This window comes from Myxine glutinosa, chromosome 14 (assembly GCF_964187855.1).
Source record: "Myxine glutinosa chromosome 14, kmMyxGlut1.1, whole genome shotgun sequence".
In the NCBI taxonomy this organism is placed as follows: Eukaryota; Metazoa; Chordata; class Myxini; order Myxiniformes; family Myxinidae; genus Myxine; species Myxine glutinosa.
The window spans coordinates 57,738,451-57,754,159 of record NC_136274.1 but is presented as its reverse complement, the minus strand read 5'-3'; the positions used below and the strand labels follow the sequence as shown (position 1 = coordinate 57,754,159).

At 42.2% G+C, this 15,709-nt stretch overlaps 1 protein-coding gene across 2 annotated transcripts in view; it reads left to right on the top strand.

Moving 5' to 3' along the window:
• The window catches only part of LOC137439811 (glutamate receptor ionotropic, kainate 2), a 426,037-nt gene that overhangs the window by 132,714 nt on the left and 277,614 nt on the right, over window positions 1–15,709 (top strand). For both annotated transcript variants that reach the window (XM_068135931.2, XM_078767891.1), the window contains exons 3-4: window positions 9,732–9,899; window positions 11,415–11,672. In XM_068135931.2, the coding sequence (XP_067992032.2) occupies window positions 9,732–9,899; window positions 11,415–11,672 (426 nt within the window). The remainder of the gene's footprint in view (window positions 1–9,731; window positions 9,900–11,414; window positions 11,673–15,709) is intronic.

Sequence of the window (15,709 nt, the reverse complement as noted above, 5' to 3'; positions counted from 1 at the left end):
GGATCCCTTACTCAACTCTCTTCTCGGTGATCTCTTCACCGCAACTCTTGTCATGGTCCTCCCTACGCAACTTCCACGCGCGCTCTTTTATATCGCCGCCGGCGATCAAGCCGCCTGCCTTCAGGACACGCCCATCGGTGAGCTCCTTCGGCCCTGATTGGTGGGCACAGCCCTCTGGCTCCGCCCTTGATGACGACGGGCGGGCACGCCTTTCTTCCCCAACCTTGCCTCGTGGCCAATGGTGGTTGAAGAAAACCGCCCAAAATGCAGTTGGCCATTGAAATGAAATGAAAGGGGATCTATTCTTATTTCACTTGGTGCAATGGAGTATTTAAATTAATGGGAGACACAGCCTTACCCTAACACACATAATAAGGATATAAGCTACTGAACAAGGGTATTATAGTGTCCTTCAATGTATGCTTTATGGAATTAACTACCGGAACGCCCTTTGACCTTCATACAACAGACTGGAGGCAGGAAGGCGATATTTTACAACAATTTACTATACAATAAAAACACAATAAAAAAACCACAATCCTCATTTCCGCAACAATATATATATATATATATATGTATATATATATATATATATATATATATATATTATATATATTATATATATATATATTATATATATATATATATATATATATATATATATATATATATATATATGTATATATATATATATATATGTATATATATACTGAAACGCAAAAGAAACTTACCACCTTTGAAACCTTTAAATATCAACAATAACACTACGTGTAGTAAATGTGTGAACTTATTTGTGGACAATAGTGTCCTCGCTGTCAGACAAAACAGTCACGGATGGTCACTTGAACCTTCAATGGTCACTTCACAGCACAGCTGTTGAACAGCCGTTTTGACTGTCAGTGATTAGCCAAGGGGTACGGGATGATTTTAATGAGCTGCACGTGATGTCTTGATATTGGCTTTAAAAAGGCCAGTGCAAAATGGGCATTTTGACCGAAAAATTTGACCATTTTGACCAACTTCAAAAAGACCGAAAACACAAAAGAAACTTACCACCTTTGAAACCTTTAAATATCAACAATAACACTGCGTATAGTAAATGTGTGAACTTATTTGTGGACAATAGTGTCCTCACTGTCAGACAAAATGGTCACGGATGGTCACTTGAACCTTCAATGGTCACTTCATAGCACAGCTGTTGAACAGCCGTTTTGACTGTCAGTGATTAGCCAAGGGGTACGGGATGATTTTAATGAGCTGCACGTGATGTCTTGATATTGGCTTTAAAAAGGCCAGTGCAAAATGGGCATTTCAATCAACATGCCACGATTGTCAAGGGATCAACTGCAGCGTGCCCTGGGCATGCTGCAAGGTGGACTGAGCTACCGTGAGGTGGCACGTCACCTTGGCTGTTCACACCAGACGATATCGGCCCTGGTGGACAGAGACACCCTCCACAACTCTGCAGATGACAGACCTCGATCAGGGAGGCCAAGAGTCACCACTGCAAGGCAGGACAGGCAGATGGTCCGAAGTCACCTGCGGGATCGATTCCGTCCAGCATCCCGCACTGCGGCAGAAACTCCGGGGCGTGCAAACCCACGGATCTCCAATGATACTGCACGAAGACGACTGCATGACTATGGTCTGACTGCCAGAAGACCATACAGAGGCCCCGTGATGATGGTTGCCCATCGCCGCAACCGTCAGAGATGGTGCCAGCAGCATCAGCGGTGGACCTTGGCGAAGTGGAACGAGGTCGCTTTCAGCGATGAGTCAAGGTTCTGTGTGGACAGTCCTGATGGGCGTGAGCGTGTCTGGAGAAGAACTGGCGAGCGATATGCCGATTGTTGCGTGCGTCAAGCCAACAGGTGGGGTGGCCCAAGTGTGATGGTGTGGGCCGCCATATCAGGCCGGTACAGGACGCCACTGGTGGTTGTGGATGGGAATCTTAACGCCCAGCGGTAACGCCCAGCGGTAATCTTAACGCCCAGTAAGCAATGCCTGTGGATAACATCCTGCGACCTCATCTGCTGCCATTCCTGCTAGACCACCCAGAACTGAGAACCTTTCAGCATGACAACGCTCGTCCCCATGCTGCTCGCTTTACCACTGCATTTCTCCAAGGCGAGAACATCAACACCATGCAGTGGCCTGCGCTCTCCCCTGACCTGAATCCCATAGAGCACCTGTGGGATGAGCTTGGGAGACGCGTAGTTGGCAGGGCCAGGACACGGGCAGAGCTGCTTCAGACATTGAGGACTGAGTGGGACAGAATCCAGCAGCAATCCATCCAAAGACTGGTAGGCAGTATACGCCGACGATGCACTGCCTGTATCCAAAACAATGGTGGCCATACACGCTATTGAAAGGGGACTGACATTGCACCCTGTGCTGTTCTGTACTGTAGAACAAACTGATGAGATGGTGTATCTTGGTCAAAAACTTGACATGTCATCAATAAAATGCCAATGTTTCAATTAGCAATTGTTGGTTTGTTTTATTTTGAACTGTTACAATTTTATTACATTTCAAACAAGTGGTAAGTTTCTTTTGCGTTTTCGGTCTTTTTGAAGTTGGTCAAAATGGTCAAATTTTTCGGTCAAAATGCCCATTTTGCACTGGCCTTTTTAAAGCCAATATCAAGACATCACGTGCAGCTCATTAAAATCATCCCGTACCCCTTGGCTAATCACTGACAGTCAAAGCAGCTGTTCAACAGCTGTGCTATGAAGTGACCATTGAAGGTTCAAGTGACCATCCGTGACCGTTTTGTCTGACAGCGAGGACACTATTGTCCACAAATAGGTTCACACATTTACTACACGCAGTGTTATTGTTGATATTTAAAGGTTTCAAAGGTGGTAAGTTTCTTTTGCGTTTGAGTATATATATATATATATATATATGTATATATATATATATATGTATATATATATATATATATATATATATATATATATATATATATATATATACATATATACATATATATATATATATATATATATACATATATATATATATATATATATACATATATATATATATATATATATATATATATATATACATATATATATATATACATATATATATATATATATATATATATATATATATATATATATATATATATTTTATATATATATATATATATATGTGGGGACTTGAGATCCCCCTCCCCCTTTGTGCTCATTGATGTTTGACCAAGTAACAACTATAATCAATTATATGTTTTGTTTTGCTGATTGCTATATGCTTTTTATCCTTTGCAAACCTATTATATCCTTTTACGGCATTCTTGGAAGTCTGTTATATCCTTATAAGGAGTTATGTTCTCTTCCCCTGTGAGAAATCCAACTGTTCCCTCTCCCAGAGGTCTCTGTTGTAAAACTGCTATGTAAGCTGGCACTCCTCTCCTTGTCCTTCCCCTGACCCTCAAGGCCTCTCTGGCAAAGTTGTCAACATGTTTACCACATACTGCTGACCATAGGCTTACCAAGGCATAACCCATAGGCTATGAGCCAGACCCCCCAAATTGACTGGTCGGTACCATACAGATGGAGTAAGGCTCATTGTGATTTTTAGCAAGATATATGTCCCTAGATATGAAAAAAAAAGTGATAGCAGTGTATAACTCTCGGCCATCTCTGTGTTATCACCCGAAATATTATTATACGCCCGCTTCGCTTCGCCAAAAAATGTGTTATTTGCTAAAATTGGAATAAATATGTTTTTAAGGACCACAGAGTGCCAATAATTTGCATACTGGATGCCAACTAATATAGTAATAGAAATATAGAACATTTGTGGGGGTTATTTATCAAATTTTTGATATAATGACAAATACTGACACTTGTAATAATACTGTATAATAACAAGGCGTATTTGTTCGAGAGATCATGATAAACCTAGAGTGTGGAGCAAGATTGCATGCATTGTGAAATATAATGTAGCTGATGTTACAAACCTACTTTAGGATACTAGCTAATACCAAAAATTACACTGAGATACCAAAAGTAGTAGACGAATAAACCTAAAATGTTCAAAAGCTATGTTTCGTTCCAAAATATCAAAATTAGGGGGTATGGTTGAACATATTTTGAACTTTGCCAAAATATGTGCCCCAAACAACCACCATATTACAAAGTAATGATATATTCCAATGCAGTGGTTCCTTGCGAAGATTTTGAGGGGTCAAATGTTACTCTGGGAGTTTTCATTTTTGAAATATTGACAAAAATGTACAATGTGAATTCTGAACTCGAAGCGATTTTGACCACTTTTTCACTAAATTTAACATATTTTTTGTCATTATATCAATATTTTGATAAATAACCCCCACAAATGTTCTATTTTCTATTACTAAATTAGTTGGCATCCAGTATGCAAATTATTGGCACTCTGTGGTCCTTAAAAACATATTTATTCCAATTTTAGCAAATATCACATTTTTTGGCGAAGCGAAGCAGGCGTATAATAATATTTCGGGTGATAACACAGAGATGGCCGAGAGTTATACACTGCTATCACTTTTTTTCATATCTAGGGACATATATCTTGCTAAAAATCACAATGAGCCTTACTCCATCTGTATGGTACCGACCAACCCCCTTTGCTCATAGCCTACCTACCATGACTGGCCTTGGATAATGAATAACAGGATGGGACTGCTGTGGGGGCCGATGGGTCCGAAGTCCACCCTTGTCCTTTATCCTGGATACTAAACCACACCCTTATAGTTCCTATATATAGAGAAGCATGATCGAACTCTGGCAGAGCATCTTGTTGGGGAAGTTGGTCATTTGTGGGCTTCTGCTTCGACATTGTGCTTTCCACAGCCTGTGTTTGACGAATTCAATAAATATATCAGTTGTTCCTTCTCTCAGTCTCGAGTCCTAAGTCAACAAACCGACACATATATATATATATATATATATATATATATATATATATATATATATATTGTTACGGTTCGCGGTTAAGGATGTTATGTTTGCCGAGCGGAGGCCCCGCAACCTAACAGTTTCCCCGATTCACCCAAACGTTGGCCCGATCGCACCACAGCTATTCAATGTGGAAAACTCTAAAACGACCGAATGTAAAGAGGAAGAAGAAGACGTACAGAAGAGTAACGGGATTTATTATTTACACACACAAGCAAAAAGGAGCAGTCACGGTTATGTACAGGGACATGAAAAAGCAGGTGACACAGTGAAAATTACTAGCTTATACAGACTTAATTGACTACCTAGGACAGAACAAACAGAACAAACTCACGTACACGAATGGGGAACTTGCAGGCAGGAATGGCTGGAAGGAGGAAAGTCCAATGGGTCCGGCAGCACGATCGGCTCGTTGGGTGTTGTTGCTGCTGTGGACGCTGCTGCTGCTGCTGTTGTGGACGCTGCTGCTGGCGAGCAAGGCGACGAATAGCAGGCCTTGTGCTTCCCTGGATGATCTCCTTTCTCTCTCTTGGACCTCACAACCCAGCTCTCTCTTTTGCACCTCACCACGCAGCTCAGCCTTGGACCTCACAACTCAGCTCTTGTCATAGCTCATCTCTCATCTCGCAGCTCAGCCTTGGACCTCACAACTCAGCTCTTGTCATAGCTCATCTCCCATCTCACAGCTCAGCTCAGCCCTGGTCCTCACAACTCAGCTCGCTCTTGGACCCCACAACTCAGCTCTCTCTTGGACCTGAATCGCTGCTGGATGATCTCTTCTCTTTCTCGGACCTCACAACCCAGCTCTCCTCTGACGACCCAGCTCTTTGCTTTGCACCTCACCACGCAGCTCAGCCCTGACGACTCCCTCCTCTCTCCTTTGTAGGACCTTGCGCGCGCGCTTTTATATCGCCTCCGGCGATTAAGCCGCCGGCCTTCAGGACACGCCCATCGGTGTGCTCACCTCGGCCCTGGTTGGTCGCGCGACCCTCTGGCTCCGCCCTTGATGACGACGGCGGGCATGCCTTTCTTCCCCAACCCGCCTCGTGGCCAATGGCGGCAATTGTAGTTGGCAATGCGAATGGCAATTGACGAAAGGGGAAATTGAGGTTTTTGGGAATGGGAATGAAGGGAATCTATCTTTTTCACTTGGTGCAATGGAGTGTCATTTTAAGGGAAGACAAGGCCTTACCCTAAAACACATAATAAAGATATAAGCTACTGAACAAGCGTATTATAGTGTCCTTCAATGGATGCTTTATTGAATTAACTACCGGGACGCTCTTTTAACCTTTACACAACACTGGAGGCAGGAGGGGCCAGACTCAAGCAATAATAATAATAAAGCACACAATAAAAAAAATACAATCCTCATATCTGCAACAATATATATATATATATATATATATATATATATATATATATATATATACATATATACATACATACATACATACATGCATACATACATACATACATACATACATACATACAGTATATACTTGGTTAAAGGGAGAAAAATGAGAGTAGTCAAAGTGACATGTTTCATTTTGATACAGTGTGTTTCCACACAAACTCTGTTTGAAGAGTGGAATAATAGTAATAAAAAATATTTCCATTTGCAGGCAAACTGCACCAGACCTTGATGAAAACGAGCAATTTCATTTCAGATAAATCGATTTCTCCATCTCTGTGTCACAAAACAGCTGTTAATGCACTGCAAACGGCAATTGTTCTCCTTTTGAAATACTGCGACTCAGCTACATAAGTGGGATGGCAAACAGACAATGAATGACAGGATTACCGCCATTATTGAATGCAATTTCATTGGACTGACTTTGGTTACTAGACGTTAATACAAAGACGGAACTGTTTTAGCGTGCAAGGAAAAGATGTCCGAGGCGTTCGAAATCCGTGTCATTCCTTTCCTCATCAACGTGACTAACCAACCCCTCTCTCGTCACTTCCGGTTGCACCCGGAACCGAAAACCTCAGCTCAAGCATATTAACGTGTTACCCCATGAAAGGCAAAATTATGTCCCTGCACTGTATCCATTTTCTTAGAGTCCCTGTATATAGAGAGTTGTGTCAACTCAAATTTGGACGCCATTTTGTGTCTAAGTGTGTCGGATTAGATATACATGTACATTCGCGATATGGGGTGATATATTCTAAACCTGCTAAAAAAAAATTTACTACACATATTTAGTCTTATTATTACATACAGGTGATATTTGTTTTGTCAAAAACTCAGCTATTGCCGTGAAAAAGAGCTGTGTGGTGATATTAAAAGTGGTATGGCAATGCATATTACAAGCCTAGTTATTATTCACTTCCCCCTCTTTGCAGGTTTATGCTCCTTTCCTTTGATGCAGTGATGCCTAACCCTAACCCTAACTCGGTCGATTACACCTCACCACCACGCACTGCATATAAGAGCTAACATTATAAGTAAGACAAACCAATGCTGTCGTTCTCTGAATTTTAATAACTTTTAGAAAGGAGTGTGGGCATTTTGCCCACACTCCTTTCTAAAAGTGTGGGCATAACATAAGAGTGTGGAGTGTGGGCAAAATCCCAAAATCCAATCTAATCCTCTCCATAAGAAAGGAGTGTGGGCATAACCAACACAGTTTAATTTTAATGAGCTGTCATGTACTAGTACTTCCACAACAGAAAATCACATGGACAATCTTCCGGAAGATGGCCAGACAAATCGCTAGCTCTATCGACCACATGTATATTGATATCAAACAGGGATAACAGCTTTTGAAAGTTGAGCCAGTTTTAAATGTGGGTACACAAATACACCTGTTTTACTGCATTAATCACCTAGAAATATTGTATGTTTTGGGAACGATAGTTGTCACCAGGTTAAATATATAGGGATTGTCCAATGTGCAAAATCTTCCATCACTACAATTTGGCCATAAATCCCGGGGTGGGAAATATTTTAGCAAATATGCCACAAGACGCATGAGCACTGTACAAAGCAAACAATAACTCGTCAAATTTTGGACGTATGGATGGCTGCACAACCCACAAAAAAATTGAGCAGGTCCCCCCCTAAAATTGCTTTTATGATTGCCGATTAGGCTAAAGCTTTTAAACCAAAAAAAGAACTTGCCTCGGAATAAGTTTTGAATGGATGGACAGACAACTGAAAACAAAACGGACCATGGGTTTCCCACCCCTATAAAATCAAAATTAATTCCCTCTGAAAAAGTACAGTGACATTGCCCGCAGACTACCCAACTGCAGACCAGGCAATGTCGCTGTACCGGGACATTTCATCAATCAATGACAATATGCGGTCCGCTAGGACTACCCGAAAAAAATTGAGCAGGGTTCTTCCCACGGAAATGCATTTTTGGTCAGCTCCTTGAAGATTATAAACAAACACAAATCGCTTCCCTTTAAAAGGGTTTTCAACGGACAGACAACCAAAAAAAAACCGAGCAGATAGAATTGCTTTTGAACATCGATCATCAAGCGGCGTGGGCCTACCTGGCAGAGTCTCGAGGAGTCGATCGCTTTCCAGCTCTTTCGTCTGACTTTCGCTTCCCAAATTTGTCTTCTGACGTTATCACTTGGAAATCTATACATCTTATATTTCCCAGATTGGTTTGAACAACCAAAAGCAGAACAACCAGTCATTTTGTTTGGCAATAAACAACATTCCCGTACCAAGCTGACGTTCACGCACGGTGAAGTTAGACACAAAATGGCGCCACGAAATCACGTGACCAGAAATCTCGGGTCAGCGCATGGCGCAACTCTCTTTATACAGGGACTCTACATTTTCTGAACCTTGTTATATTTGTTCCCACAATGATTAATGTCTTTAGCAGAGCAAATGTCATATTTTGCTACAAAGTACGTATCAGTCAAATTCCTTTGCTGAACTCATATATATATATATATATATATATATATATATATATATATATATATATATATATATATATATATATTGTATATATATATATATATATATATATATATATTGTATATATATATATATATATATATATATATATTGTATATATATATATATATATATATATATATATATATATATATATATATATATATATATATATATATATTTACTATATATTTTTAACAAAAATTCGACGCCATCTTACTATAATTCAACAAATGTCCGTCTGTTCGTCCGTTCGAAGGTACCGCAAAAACGGCTGAACCGATCGCAACGATATTTTGGGTGGGTATTCCTGGGACCACCTGGAGTACAATAGGCTATATTGTTTTTCCATTTTTCCAATTTTTCAAATTTCCCAGTTTTTCCAAACATGATGGAATAATATTTACCGATATGAACAGTGATGTGGCTTTTGTTGGAATTCTCCGTACCAGGAGAGACTAGATCGACTCCTGACGAACGTTCGGCTCCTAAGAAACACGGCAGCGTGTGCAAAGCGACTGAGAAACAGGTGTAGCGGCCGCTTCCGTGTTACAGATTCGGCACGCACTCTTCACAGATAAACGTGTGACTGAGAAAGACGTGTAGCGGCCGTTTCCGTTTTGCAGAATTGAATCTTTTTTCAAAAATGGGCGCCATGTACTGTTTAGATTTTGATGATTTGCGTGTGATATGATTCAACGGATGTTTATATGAATCATTTAAAATAAAAAAGCCTTCAATTTCTGATATTTTGCCTTTTCATTTTGGCCTCCCAATTGAAGCCCCGCCCTTAGGGTGGGTACCATTGCTAGTTGTTTGTAATCTGTCTTTGCGGTTTGCAACCCATCCCACAGGGGGAATCTTTGAGTTGGTCGAAAATGAGAAAGCCAGTCCCGAAGAACTCTCGTTCAAGTTCGCCGTCAATAGTATCAACAGAAATCGCTCGATCCTACCCAACACAACGCTCACCTATGATATTCAACGCATCAACATCTTTGACAGCTTTGAGGCCTCAAGGAAAGGTGTGTGTTATTTCTTTTCTGTATACAAGGTCTAGGCTCGTGGAAGAGCTGGAACACTGAACGGATCAGGATGCAACAGAACAAAAGGAACAGCAGATAGAGAACATTAGGGTTGAAGGACAAAATACAGAGAAACATGGACAAATAATGGGGGTGGGTAGGAATGAGGGGCAGGGGAGGATGCATGGCATGGACAAGATGAATACAGAAGCAAACTTTTAGGAGGAAAAACTGGAAATTTGGAAGGGTTTGGGGGGTGCAGAGGGGTAGGGGGGTTGTCGGTGGTTAAAGAGGGTAGAAAGGATCGTGGTTTTGGATGGGGGATGATATGAGATGGTGGGGTACAGTTGTCTTGAAGGCCTGGAGAGAAGAATAAGAAAATAATAATCATATGATGTGGAGGTTTGTTCCACAGGTGGGAAAAAATAGGAACAAATGAGTGGAGGTGAGCAAGATTCTGGAATTAGGTAGTTTCACCATAAGAGGGTTGGTGGTGGATAACATGTACCCCGCAGAAACTTTGGGTGGTGGGAAAGAGCAGTCGGTGCATGGCAATAAAGGAAGTGGCAGAAGACAGCGACCACCCACCTGTCAGTGATGGCGAAGTGATAGACTCGTATACTCAGCTTAATCGTGGAAGATTCCAATGATCTGGAAGGCCTTGGTTTCCAGGGTGTCAAGCTGAGCATGATGTGAGGCAGGGGAGCCAGCCCAGAGGGGGGAGCAGTACTCCATCAAGCTGCAGATGAAGGCCTTGTACCTACAGTTCAGGTATGCCAAGGAAGGACCTTGTACAATGGAGGATGCCCAGTCAGCAGCTAGCTTTGGAGGCCAATGAAATGTGGTTTGCCCAAGAAAGGTCCTGGCTGATAGTGAGACCCAGGAGTTTGAATGACTGAACTTCCTCAAGAGGGTTGTTAAGTAGATAGGACGGTTTTCAGTACAGTCCTTTCGGGGAGAAGAGGAGAAGCGAGATATAGAGAGAGATATAGAGAGAGATATGGAGATAGAGAGATTTCTCAGGGTTCAAAGACATTCTAATTCCAATTGTTGGTCCATGTTATGATTTTGTCAAAGTCTGAAGGATGAGGGGTGTCACGGCAGAGGGTTTCCCGGATGGTAAGAGTTGCACAATCTCAACTTCTGAGTATTTCAGTTGAAGTATTGACAACTTTATTGTTTTATGGTGCACTCGATATTTATCAAACGACACAAATATGACACTACAGTGGGCATGAGGTGAATGGTCATGTAATGTATGGTTGTATTTTAACAAGAATGGCTAGAGCAAAGTAGGGCAACATGCTCCTCCCCTTATAACTCCTCCGTTCCTGTTCGTGTTCGACATCCTCGACGTCCGCACCATGAGCTCTCTGGCTCATGCTTGAACGGGCAATTTGAAATAGAAAATGTTCACTGTCCTGAACTTAATACAGAGAAGATTTCCAGGGGGTAGATTGTAACTTCTACAGACTTTTCCTAATGCCTCCCTCCTTTTCCACCTTCCTAACCCAGCTTGTGACCAGCTTTCTCTGGGTGTGGCATCAATCTTTGGACCTCCACACATATCATCAGCAAGCTCTGTGCAGTCCATCTGCAATGCACTCGAGGTGCCACATGCGCAGACACAGTGGAAGCAGCATGTCGCCCGTAGCAGGGACCAGTTCTACGTAAACTTGTACCCCGAGTATGCATCACTGAGCCGTGCCATCTTGGACCTAGTGCAGTATCACCGCTGGCGTCTTGTCACCGTTGTCTACCAGGATAGTACTGGTAATATTGCCTGCACTTGCACTGTAAAATTATTTAATTGGATAAACAGTAATATGACTGCAAACTATTAATATGCCAAAATATTGAAGGTGGATACTCACCAAAAGTATGATTCCTGAACAGTACTTTTTTAGTGAGTTGCATTCTCGGATAGTTATATCAGTCGAGGTGACATCTTGAAAATACCATACTGCAGCTTGATTCTAAGTATGCTTTGTTTAGATGGTGGCAGTACCGGTAATTTTACCGTAAAATATTTGGTACATATTTTGTAGCAGACGGAATAGTATGCAAATGGATTTGTGGAATGAAATGTTTTTGTTGGTGCTTGTAGCTGCATCATTAAAAACATCATTTGCTGGTGACATCTATGTTACCCTCTGCTCACCTTCTATCCATACTCTACGTTCATGAACGAGGCTGTTTCTCTGACATCACTCAATAACCTGGATACTAATTAAAAAAGGTGGTGCAGGGCGATTGATCAGCAGAACATTTGTTATTGATGGGATGTTCCTCTTCACTGTGGTGAAGCAACCGTTTTGCATTCTGCAACCCAACTACATTGCATTGCGGGGTTGTACATGCTCTTCTCATCATGACCCACACTGGTGGTGCCTTGGTATGTAAACGACTACTAGTCCTGGTATGTCCTTTTCTGTAACCTCAACCTCGAGTGCGATTGGACGCTTTTCTCAGCACAGCATTGTATTCAGTCGATCAACTCCTTTTGTTGCTTCCATAGTTTGGAAGTCAAACGTTGTGCTTTGTTGCAAAGTTCACAATGTGTCATATGGAATGTGCAACATCATCATTATCCCTCACAATACTCTACTGGAAAACTTTTATGTTGTTTGTTGGAACCTTTCAGGAGGCCCAAATCTTCGAGTTTCCTATCTTGGTGATCACTTGATTCTCAATTCAGACCTGAACTCCTGTCCACCTGCAAGGCTTTCATCTGCAGCTTGATGGAGCAATGCTCTCCCCTTTGGGCTGGCTCCCCGGCCTCACATCTTACTCAGGTTGATGCCGTGGACACCAAAGCCTTTATGATTATTGGATTATCCTGCGATAAAGCTGAGTCTATGGACCTATCTTTTCGCCATCACAGACAGGTCGAAGGTCTCTGTGTTATACCACCTCCTTTCTGGTATTGCGCACTCTGCTCTTTGCATGCTTTGTCCACCCCAGGTTTCTGCAGGGCACACATCGTCCACCATCAATTCCCTTCTTCTGGTGAAACTACCTACATCTAGGATCACTACTCACCTTCACTCATTTATTACTCTTTTTCCCACTTGTGGAACCAACTTCCATATCCCCTTCAATCTCATTCTTCCCTCCACGTCTTCAGGACAGAAATTTACCACCATCTCAGATCATCCCCAATCCAAAACCATGATAGCTTCTGTCCTCTTTAACCTCCCTTCCCCTGCCACTCCAATCCCACCTCCTCCAAGTTTTCAGTTTTCCCTCCTGAGAGTTTCCTTCTGTATCCATCTTGTCCACCCCATGCATCCTCTCCTGCCCCCCATTCCTCCTGACACCCATACTCCCCACACCCATGTGGGGAGTATGGGTGTCAGCCTCGCTCTATCTTAGCCTTCAGCTTTGCTGTTGGTGTTTCCTCTCTCTGTTTCTCTCTGTCTCTCTTCTCTCTCTCTCTCTCTATCTCTATATCTCTATCTCTCTCTCTCTATCTCTCTATCTCTATCTCTCTATCTCTATCTCTATCTCTCTATCTCTATCTCTCTATCTCTCTATCTCTCTATCTCTCTATCTCTCCATCTCTCTATCTCTCTATCTCTATCTCTCTATCTCTATCTCTCTCTCTCTCTCCCCTGTTTGTTTGTTTTTGGCCTCTTTGGTCCAGACACGTTAAGTGTACTAGTACTAGCTCTTCCACGAGCTTCAACTATGTATACAAAAAAGGGATCTCCCGAGGCAGAGTATCATCCAATCTGCCAATGGGAACTCAAACTGAGAATAGTCTCTCACCTTTGAATAGAGTTTCTGCCATTCACAGGGCACTCACTGAGTTTCTGGAGCCCTAAAGTGATTAGCATCACTCCTCAGTAGGTGAAGCATATTTTTTCACTTTCAGCACATTAGGAATGAAAGTCCAATTCGTGATTCTTCTCCAGCAAATCCTTTCCTTCCTTTCTGTGAAATCTCTCCTTACTCCATGGTTTTCCCATCAGCTTATCACAAAGTCCATTCAATAAGTTCAATAAGTTCAATAAGTCCAAAATAATACAGTCCTGCGGGGGAAAACAAAAACAAAAAAAAAACACACAAGCACCATCAAATCCGCAAGAAATATCATTTTTGCAAAATTCAATAATTATATTGAAAACAAGTGAATCCTCTTGGATTGCGCTGAGGTTCGGGCATGGAATTTCTAGGAGGAAGTATAATTTGTATGCAATGAAAGTACATGTAATATGGGATCGAGTAAGATCGAGTAAGTTTCACCAGTGCGCGTGCGCGAATTTACGTCACGTCGGCAGCGAGAAGGCGTTCCCCAACACGAACCAATCAGGAACTGCCACGCCCACTTATATGATCTCAGAATTCCTGTGACAGGAATTAGCGTTACACTGGCTGGAAGTCATTCGCTAGAGGCGCTTCCTCAGCGCCAATCACCAGTGCGCGTGCGCGAATTTACGTCACGTCGGCAGCGAGAAGGCGTTCCCCAACACGAACCAATCAGGAACTGCCACGCCCACTTATATGATCTCAGAATTCCTGTGACAGGAATTAGCGTTACACTGGCTGGAAGTCAATCGCTAAAGGCGCGCCAATCACCAGTGCGCGTGCGCGAATTTACGTCACGTCGGCAGCGAGAAGGCGTTCCCCAACACGAACCAATCAGGAACTGCCACGCCCACTTATATGATCTCAGAATTCCTGTGACAGGAATTAGCGTTACACTGGCTGGAAGTCATTCGCTAAAGGCGCTTCCTCAGCGCCAATAATATGAACAATAATACTAATAACTTTATGATGGAATAGCAAAAGTTTCATCCTGGTTTTTGTCACAACAGCAAAGCCTGAGGCTTTCCATTGATCAAATGTCCTTAATTTTGCTCACGATGGATACGTATCTACGCAAAGCTACTCCCACGTATACCGTATCTATCCGAGTGGTTATGACATCCTCAGCATGAGCAGCGCAAATAGTCCTGTTTGAAATTACAAGCCATTGATCTCTCTCGATGCATGTTTTAATTTTTTTATTTTATCTATTGAAAAGTCTTCACCATTTTATTATTCCAAATTCAGGATCCCCCTATGAATCTTCATATTAGGGATGTTGAGGGGAGATGGGCGAAGTTGAGCGGAGATTGAAGAAAAAGGAGAGAGTAAAAAGAATGGGGTGTGGATGATGTCGTTTCGTATGCAGCCTGTGGCTGCTGGTTGCATCATTTTTCTGGAATTGCGTTTGTGCTGCTGATGCGGTGCAACAATTAGCAGTGAGGTGGTGTTCAATTTACCGACCTCGGATGGATGACAGGCTAAGTCAATCCCCCTGGCATTAATTCAACAATCGACCGGGATTCAAACTCACGATCCTGGGATCCCAAGCCAGCACCCTAATCGCTAAGCCAACACCAGGTTCTGGAGAGAGAAGATTCTGGAGCGTAGGATAATTAGAAGGGAGTAAGAGGGGTGCGTTGCGTGTGCGCATGCTTTCTCTTCCGCTTGTTTTGCAAGTTTAATATTATATGTCGATTGCTAGATTATATCCACTACACCCATTATCCACAACGTGCATTGCACCCCGTATTATTTACTGGCACAAGTTTTGGCAAGAATTCAGGGAGTCTTGACTTTCCTCCCCTGCTAATCTCCTTTATCATCACCACACAGGTGCTTTGTGTTGACAAAGCCATTATATTAATGAGAATGCTTGTTTGGCTATCGAGACCCCACTTGCCTGACTTTGTTACGATCTTGACCTGTGCAACTGTTAAAAGGAAATGTCAGACCTGGGTCATGGGGTCATATTCAGTGGATGCACATTGCAGCCAAAT